This window comes from Henckelia pumila, chromosome 2 (assembly GCF_033568475.1).
Source record: "Henckelia pumila isolate YLH828 chromosome 2, ASM3356847v2, whole genome shotgun sequence".
Lineage (NCBI taxonomy): Eukaryota > Viridiplantae > Streptophyta > Magnoliopsida > Lamiales > Gesneriaceae > Henckelia > Henckelia pumila.
Genome location: NC_133121.1, coordinates 106,968,328 through 106,978,878, shown reverse-complemented (window position 1 = coordinate 106,978,878; position 10,551 = coordinate 106,968,328). Strand labels below are relative to the sequence as shown.

Sequence of the window (10,551 nt, the reverse complement as noted above, 5' to 3'; positions counted from 1 at the left end):
TCAACCGCATAGATGAGGTAACCCTCCCCACCTGACTCCAAGACATGACATGCCTTCAGAGCCGAAACAAGTGGCATCGGAGGTCGCGCACCCTCACCATAAAAATACCAGCTATCACCCTCAACGGGATGAAACTGTACCAGACACTGATAACAATCCACAGTAGCGTGATACAAAGTCAGCATATCTATTCCCAAAATACAATCAAAATTCGTCATCGCTAATATCATCAAATTAGCCGATAACACATTACCCTCAAATTCCAGAAGGCAACCCATCACTAGACGCTTAGTTACTACCTCCTGCTCCAACGGAGTAGATACAACTAAATCCATATCTAATGATACGTAAGGTAATCTATGTCTCTTAACGAAGCAACTAGAAATAAAGGAATGCGATGCTCCAGTATCAATTAATACAAGTGCAGGAATACCACATAACAAGAAGTTACCTGCCAACATGCGATCGCTTCCCTCCGTAGCCTGCTCCTGAGACAGAGCAAACACCTGCCCTTGAGTCTGGGGACGATAACCAGAAGAACTCTATGGTGCTGGCTGCTGACGTGGAAAAGTAGAAGCCTGAGATCCAACCTGGGATCCCGATCCACTAGCAGAACCCATGCGCTGAGGACAATCTCTCCGCAGATGTCCCTGCTGACCACAAATATAACACGCCCCAGTAGCTCTCCGACATGAAGCTGCAGGATGCTTCCCACCACAGTGGCTACAAAACTCCTCCTTCTTCTTCTTCTTCCCAAAGCGGAATGTACCTCGTGAACCACGAGAACCAGACGAAGTAGTAGGATTAGAAGAAGACGTAGGTACAGATGGCAAAACAGATTGAGCTCGAGGCTCAATAAATCCACTAGGTTGTGCTGGCATCATCAACTGTCCACGCCTGTTGCTGGTCTCCACAAGACGGCAACGGTTCACTAAAGTCTCATAAGATACCGGATCATCACAGACGACAACCTGAGAGTAGATATCTTGGTTCAGGCCTTGTAGAAAGATATCATACTTCGACGCATCACTCGCATTGATATGAGGACTGAAAGGTAGCAGATCAAGAAATCGCTGCTGATACTGATCAATAGTCATTGATCCTTGCCTCAAAGTAAGCAACTCCATAGATCATGCTTGGCGAACAGCCGGAGGAAAATACAATTTCTGGAACTCCCGACAAAAGTCCCCCCAAGTCACCTGTCCTCTCTCAGTACGTGCCTGAGCAACCTTGGCATCCCACCAAAAACGTGCTCTATCCTCTAGAACGAATTCTAGAACTTCCAGTTTCTGCTCCTCAGTACACTCGAAAGCTCGGAACGTGCTCTCAAGTTTATACATCCAGCTTCTAGCTTGTTCAGGATTCTCGCCTCCCACTAAGGGTTTCGGTCCTACCTGCATGAACTTATTGATAGAGTAGCGACGTCGACCCTCATGAGGACGATGTTGATCATCCTGATGATGATGGCGACGATGACGATGACCAACTCCCTGGCCAACACTACCGTGACTCTCGTCAGCCATATCCTGAAAAGAATTGCACATTAAAATCCCAAATGCGCAAGAATTACTCAAGACTAAACTAAATCCCAAGTACTAATCCCAAAATCTATGCATGCTCTGATACCAAAAATGTAGTGACCCTGCATGGTATCACCTACTAACTGGCAACTAATAGCATGCATTAAACTTAATACAGCAAAATAACTTAACAGAGTAAGACATGCGGAAACAAAACCATAATTTACATATCAGCTTAGTAACATAATCCAGACTTAAATCTGTAATGATACAACCAAATTGAAATCTTAAACAGTAAACATTATACAGCTATATCGAATCCTGCTGTATAATAAAATCTTCAAGGCTCCTGCTCCCTAGTCCTGCCTTGAACTACCAGCTCCGTCCATCCTGCGACCTGCCCCATAGAATAGGGTATCCAAGATAACAACTGGGACGTGAGCGCTATGCCCAGTACATAGACATGAGTAAACATATGTATATAATGCATGCAACATGATGACTGGTACAGGGTCATCTGAAAAGTCATGCTCAGAACCGGCGCCATATGAGTGCTGCCACCGCACGGATCAACCTCTGGGTGCAACCACACTCGTCTAGTACACCAGAGTAGACAGACATAAATGCCCCCGCCGTCGCGGTACTCTCAGTGACAGACTATCGAGTATAGAGCTGAGCGGCTCTATAATCAGGTATAACAAGGACTAGGCTCAACGTGTATATGCACATGACATATGAGTATAGAAAACGGTAAATCATACATCATGCCATATAATAATGCCAAATAAATGCAACATATAAACATGTATACTCGCTGGCAATCTCAGTCAATGTGTACGTACCTCTAGGCTAGTTCAAGTATAATAGGATCCTAGGTTCCAAGCCTATATTCAAAAGTTCACTGTATCACTACATAAATTTTATAAGCCTTAACTAAGCTAATAAGTACTCCCAAAACTTAAATAGATTCCCGGACCATACCTTCGTCCGTAGTTAGCCCTTTGGAGTCGCTAGTCCCGGATGACTATAACCACACCTTGGTTATTCCACAACCTCTATTATAACCGATAGGGCCATCAAGTGTATATCTCACACTATATAACTGAAGAAGGAAACTCGGGAATTCGTAATTGAAAATGAACTCTGAACGGCCCTATTTATAGCCAAATTTCTCGGCCAGGATCGGAACTTCCGATTTCGGGATCGGAGCTTCCGATCCAGCTCATTGCGTGCATGTCTGCCACGCCAGGATCGGAACTTCCGATCTACGATCGGAGCTTCCGATCTGCTCTATGACCGATACTTGTCAAAACTCGCGACTGAGTCATCGATCATTTCTGACAGCTGGGGATCGGAACTTCCATTCCAGGATCGGAGCTTCCGTTCCGATCGGAGCTTACTATCCGGGATCGGAGCTTACTATCCGGGATCGAAACTTACTATCCGGCCCAAAATGAAAAAGCCCAAATTTTACTTCTGAAGTCCAATAACACTCCGAAATTGGTTAAATACCAACCCTTAATCATGTTTAACATATTATTATCTTAAAATGGTATCTGGGTTACTACAGCTAAGGAGGCTGCTATCTGCTGAAAAACGTGAGGGAGGAGGTGGAGGAGATGGGGTTGGCGGCTGACGGGGTTTGAGCGTAGGGTAGGGAGAGATTTTGGGTGTAATGTTGGGTAGATTAGGATAATAACTAATATAATTTATTTAGAAAGATAATATACCATAAAATTAAAATTTTAAAATCTTAAAATACCTACCAATCTGATAAATAGACCAAAATCCCGAAATAAATAAATAGCCTATTTTTAAAAATTAATAAAAGTCATTAAAATGACTTATTTTGGCTAAAAATCAACCCTTAAATAAATATATAATTAAATAATAAAATTTTCTTGACAAAATACCATAAAATATTATTTTTTTAAGGCTCATAAAATCTCATAAAATATTTTTGGCTCAAAAGTTGATATCTCATCCGTCCACGGTCCCGTCTACGCGATCAAATTAATAAAATTCTGAAAAATTTAGAAATTCTAAAATCACTGGTTAAATGCTAAAATAAATTTAAATCATGCATATAATTCACATAATAACACATAAATGTCATTTAACCCAAATATAAATTTTTAAATAATTATTTTTCCTAATTATGCAATGCGAATTTACGTATTAAAATTTTCGGGTGTTACAGTTTTAGTTTTTCAAAATATGATAATGTTATTTTGGGAATTCCAAAAAAATGTTCAACATTAAATATTTAGATCATTAAAAAACAAATATCATAGAAAAAAGTTTCACTCATTGTCTCGAATTATGTGATTCTAATGACCTAAAATTTTATTCACTTGATTTAAGAATTTTTAAGTTTACATTTTTTTACTCGTGCTTAAAATTTAGATATAAATAAATAAATATTTATTTTATTATATTTTTATTGGTATTAAATATATTTTAGTCGTGTATATGATTTATTATTGAGTTTTTTTATTAATATATAATTTTTATATTAATTTTTTTAAAAAAGTGGATAATATAATTATTTAATATATATATATATATATATAAATATCATTTTATCGTATATTTATAAATATTTTAAAAATATATTTTATTTGAATAAATTATTTATTAATGAATAAAATACAAATATATTATAAAAATAGTAAGATATTTTTTATATTTGAATAAAATCAACTTTTTTACTTGGATCATGTACAAATTAAATCATTTTCAATAGTTAATTTATCAATTTAATATATTATTAATTATTCGTATATCAAAATAAATTTTACTCTAGTGTGAAGTTGCAAAACTCAAGATGCAAGCCTAAACTTGAAATTAGTCAAACTGATTTTTTGGCGAGTTCTAGTATTTCTAGTGTTTTGATGATATCTCACAGCTCAGTGATGCAAATGATATACGCAAAGATAACTGCATTGAAAACTTAATTTGGAACATATCTTATATCACGTCACTTAAGCAAAAACGGATGTTATCTTACTCAAAATGACGTCGCAACACCAAACTGAATTGCATCAGTCTAGCAGAAAAATAGAATCAGTTTACCTCGGGTAGTTCTGGTATTTTAGTCATATCTTGCAGCTCAATTATCTGAATGAAATGATTCACCCTAAGTTGGAAAAATAAGACAATGATCTACAAATCATATTCACAAGTCGAAAATTGAATCGGAACCTAAGAAGTTGATAAACTGCATTGAATTTGCGGGTTTGGAACTGAAATTCTGCAAAGCAGAATTTCAGGCACAGTCTGGTATTTCGAGCATATCTCCCTCATGTAAACTCAAAATGAAGTGATTTTTTATGTTTATTATTTTGCCCAGAAATCAACGAATCAAGAGATATAACATGAGACTGGTCACAATATGCACTCAACTGATTTTGTGATCAACTGATTTTGAGCAGCTCTGGTATTTCGAGCATACCTTAAGCATATGAGCTCCAAATAGATTGATTCTGGTGGCGTTGGAAAGCTAAGATCAAGGGCTAGAACTTTAGTATTCATCAATTTTCCCAGATATCAACGGATCATGCGGATCTATTCGATCAGTTGATCTCCCAACTATTCGATCAGTTGAGCTCCGAGTTATTCGATCAGTTTAACACTCCAAGTTATTCGATCAGTTTAGCACTGCTAGCTATTCGATCAGTTGATATCCAAGCTATTCGACCAGTTGGGCTCCCAGTTATTCGATTAGTTTGGCACTCCAGAAACAATACAAAAGCATTCTAACGGCTTTATTTTGTGTCTAACGGCTATATCATTATTGAAGCTTATAAATACAACATCTTGAAGATCTAACATAGGATTTTGAAGGAGATTCAAATCATGGGCAACCTATTTGAAGAAATCAGCTAGATTGAGAACAAAGCCCAATGTGTGAAGAACAAAAAAAAAAATGAGCTTCCCCGCCAAGTTCTTCACACTAAACCAAGTTTATAGAACACTCTTCCTCGTCCGAAATCTTTGTATATCAGTTGAAGAGAACTCAAATCACTCACATATTCGTGAGATATGTTCATAGATTAGTTGGGTGAGAGTTTTAACACAAAGACGTTAAAGATCATGTTTGTAGTCTTGACATAAAGACGTTAAACATTATGTGGATTGTGAGGTTGCGGCCTACAATCAATTGAGTGGCTAGGAGTTCTTGTTTAAGCAGTAAGTATGTCTTAAACTGACAAATGATTTGTATAAATCTCCGAACATACATAAACAAATTCGGGTCTATTTATCGCATTTATTTTACTTATGCTATTGATTTTTAAGATGCATTGTTGAAGCATTTTATGTGTTCTTAATTCATAGCATACAAAGTGTTTGATAAAATTATTCAACCAAATCGTTTTCATTATTTTCAACTTGCGTTGTTTCAAAATGCCTTACAAAATGTTCAATCGATTTTCTACGAATGATTATTTTGAGTGCCTTCTACTTGGTTTGAAAACTAAACTCGATTTAATTTATCAGTGCTCAATATTTCAAGAACCGAGCTATTGTATCTCAAAATATTTTAAAAATGTGTATTCAACCTCCCATCTACACACTGTTTTTGATCCTATCAATATATATCACCCACGAACGAACATATTTTAGAATGCTTTTGACATGTTTTTTAATCATTTTAAACGTTTATTATTGTATAAGATTGAAAATTGAAATAAGTGGCATCTTTTATTTTTTTTCTTTTTTTTTTCTTTTTCCTTTGATAATGATGAAACTTGAATAGTTTTAATAAATAAAGTTATAAATAAACGAAAATTATTTTATTTTATGAGATGAGATGAGATGACTTTACACAGAGTCGAATAATCAATCTTGACATATCTCAAGTTTGAGATGAAGTATCAGGTTCGAGATTTAATTATAATTAATAATCACTCTCTTATTAAAAAAAGAATAATGATATATGTACATCTTAGTGTACATCTTAGTTTACATCTTTTTTTATTAATTATAAAATATTTTTTGACCAATGAGATATTTATTGCTTGATATAGTTTTGTATTTAATGAGAGAAATCGTAAAATGATGTAAACCAATGTGTATATCTAGCATTTTTCATTAACTAAAGGGGAAAAAAAGCAACCTTGACTATGTTTGATGCGAGGGAAAATGGTCCACACGAAATCTAATTAGGATAATGCCAAATTAAATATCTTTAATTTCATTTCCACACATTTTCCAATAAATCTACAAAATTAAATTAAAAAAATACGACTTCTTTTCCCTAAAAAGCAAAAATAATTACAAAAATATTACATTTTATCTTCTCAATAAAAAAATCCATTATTCTGAAAAAATAAATAAATAAATAAATCATTCCACTTACAAAAGCAGTATAAAAAAAAAAAGAATTCTTCTTAACTGGGGACTATTATTAGTTATTACATCTCAGAATTTATGACAAAATCTATAAATATAAAGCAAATATATTACAAAATCTTGTCAGATTTTCTCCATGGACATCTATAAATTGAGCCCCTCTCCCTTCCACATTCATCACAAGTACTACTCGCAATAACAACCATTAATTTCTCGTCTAGTTTGTGAAACAATTAACCTCGAGTTCAATAAGAAAAAAAAAATCATCCATTTCTTTCAAATGGAATCCAGCAAAGAGAAAAGATCTCAAAACCAAGTAATTCATTTATTTACATATATAAATATATATGTATGTATATATGTATTCATTCTGGTAATTAGCTAGTGTTTTGCGTTAACTTGTATAATTAATTATTTACAATTAATGATGCAGCAATGGTCAAATAGGTTTGGCTGTCTGATTAAAAATGGAATATTAGCGCCAATGCCTCTAGCGACAGTAAAGCCAACTAAAGCGGAGTTGGAGGTTTAATTTGCCTGCATATATATATTACACACATATATAAATTTTGATATTATGATCATCCATTGTGTGCAGTTTTGTAAACAACGTATGAGGTTGTGTCCATTTATTGGATATGCAGGAAATTATTTCAATGGTTTTCACAAAAATGCACACATTGAGTGCTCGTAATATCAAAACTATAAATATATATATATATTCATTATGGATTAATAGTAATATCTTGTTTTTCCTCTTTTCAATCACTAAGGCTGCCGCAAACAAAAAAGCACCAGAAACAAGCAAAAAGAAAGGCAAATCGTCAAAGGAAGAATCTGCTGAGGTATATTTTAAGATTTTCAAGTTCATCACAGATATCAAATATTTGTTTTTAAAAAAAACTCCAATTAATATTTTTAATCATAGGAAACCATTTTTAATTTCAAATTAACGACGATTTTCCAACTGTTTTTAACGGTTGAATTTTGTTTTATTTCTGATATTTGCGATAGTATTATAAAAATCGTCGTTAACTGTAGCTACGGTTTTTACAATTCTTTCGCAAATAGCGACAGAACCCAATAACACTATATATCGTAAGTAGATTTTATCGACAGTTAATACTTGCGACAAACATAATAAAACATCCATTAGTACAATCAACGATAGTATGAACAAAACCGTTCATAAAATTACCGACAATTTTATATTTAAATAGTCATTGAGACGATTTTTCAAAACCGTCGTTAATATTATCCATGGGTTACTTCATAATGTTGTTGATTTTGCCTTGGTTTTTTTTTTTTTCCGAATATGTTTTAAAAAATTAGCAATTTTTTTTTAAAAGTGACGCTAAAATATCAATCAAATTTGGTTATTGATAATTATAACTATTATTATTTTATTATTTTAATTATTGCCATGGTTTAGAGTAATTTTTTTTTCCTATTCATCACTAGCTACATAAAAGTTTTCTATGCAATATGAACAAACAATTATCAATTTACATACATACACAATATACTAAATAATCATAAATTGAATTAGTTACAAATAACTTAATTATAACCGAATAAAATACATTTGTATATATACACACACACACACAAATATAGATATCACAAAATATAAATAATTATAATTATAAGAAACGCTAATTAATTATCTAAATATAAATCAATACAATATATACATGTACATATACTAAAGTAACACTAATCCATAAATGTATATGTGTGTGTGTATATGATATATCATCATATTGTTGGTGTCAAGCAGCGGCGAAGTAGGCAAGCGATAGTCCGGCCGCAACTGCAGAGCAGCAGCAACAGCAAAGCGGCGACGTGCGACAGCAACGAGGCAGGCAACTCCAAACAGGCAATGGTAGCTAACAGAGAGCTTTAGACTCGACTTAGCTACAAATCAAGTATTACATAAAAGTTAAAACATACACATGTATATTAGTATATACGTCTATATAATTATATATACATTTATTATATATAATAATAATGATATATAGAGAGCTACTTGTATACACATATATCCACATCTATATACATTATACATTGCAGCATTTGTCCTTCATAGGGCATGCATAGAGCCTACACAAATATGTGGGCCTCATGCTCAATGAAGGGCCAAGATCTACTTGGTGAAATATATATTGCAAATTAAATTTCGGTTTAGAGAGGCGATAATGTAGTCGAAAATCTGAATGCTAACAAAAGAAAATTTATTATTAAACTAAAATTATTTTATTTATTGGATTATCTTAAAACAGAGTCGAATAAGCGCCCATTGACAATCAATTCACACACCAAATCTAATTATAGGAGAATCTCAATTTAATTCCCTTAATTTAATTTCATTATGCATCAATTATTGTTTTCACGCATTTCAGTAATTGGACATTATATTTCTTAAAAAAAATTAAAAGAGTATTTTTAATCGCTCTAAAAAATTATTATTGGCCTCTGACTCAAAAAAAATCAGTTCTGTGTGGGTTTTAAACTCATATTTTGCATTAGTTTATGCTTAATTTAAGAGAAACTCAAAAGTTGGTTTTAAAATTCTATCAATTTTTTACACTTTACCGGTTAATCATTTTTACTAAAGCATAACATATTGCAAATATTCCCTAAATAAAATTTTTTTTACTTCTTTTCCCTTAAAAGCAAAAATAATTAATTACAGAAATTTATTTTCATTCCATCTTCTCATTACAAAATCAATAATTATTAAAGTAAATCTTCACTTCAATTCCGTGAAAAAGAATAAAAATTAATCATTCTACTTACTAATTGAGTTTAAAAAATTATTCTACTTACCTTGGGACTATTATTCTATATATATATATATATATATATATATATATATCTTCTCATAATTTATGACAATTAAAATCCAGATATATTAAGCAAATATATTACAAAATTTTGTCAAATTTTCTCTGAACATCTATAAATTGAGCACCTCTTCCTTCCACATTCATCACTTGTACTGACAATAACAAGCATTTCCTTGTCTAATTTGTGAAACAATTCCCTACTTATATTTTTCAACAAAATGTTAAGAGAATTTTCATAATCACTTATTTTTAAAAGTTTGCAAACATTAATTATTTAATAACCTCCAATAATCTTGGAGACAAAAAAACATGTTACTACATTTTGTTCAAAAGTACTCGTGTATATATGTATATATCCTTATGCTTTTATAGGCAATTTATCATTTTATCGATCTTTTTATTTTTTTTAAATGAGAAATTTTATTATCATGCATGATTCACGGGGGCTGAGTGGCTGACAATTCATTTTAACTAATTAGTGTCATTTATCGTGTACGCATATAAATCTAAAGATATAAAAGTTTATATAGCTGCAAATCATATCATCTGTGAACGTGCAATTGGTCATGATATGCACTCAATCAATATTATTAACACTTTGATGATCAGTTATATGCATGAAACCCAAATATATCTAATTTTGGGTCCATACGTTTTATATCGCTTAGATAATTATGTCATGGTTTACTTTCATTCAATGCAATACATAATTTAATCTAATTTAACGAGTGAAACATTAATTTGTACTACCATAAATTAAAAAATTTCAGCGTTTACAAAAAGATAAACAATTTAATTCTAATATTCTTGTAAATGAGTGACGA

At 32.5% G+C, this 10,551-nt stretch overlaps 1 protein-coding gene across 1 annotated transcript; it reads left to right on the top strand.

The window, feature by feature from the left end:
- The first annotated feature begins 7,107 nt into the window (after window positions 1-7,107).
- Window positions 7,108-8,781, top strand: LOC140878106 (uncharacterized). Its single transcript, XM_073281712.1, has 4 exons — window positions 7,108-7,191; window positions 7,309-7,401; window positions 7,649-7,720; window positions 8,656-8,781. Exons 1-4 carry the CDS (start codon window positions 7,156-7,158, stop codon window positions 8,779-8,781), a joined length of 327 nt encoding a protein of 108 aa, XP_073137813.1. The 5' UTR covers window positions 7,108-7,155.
- The last annotated feature ends 1,770 nt before the right edge of the window (window positions 8,782-10,551 follow it).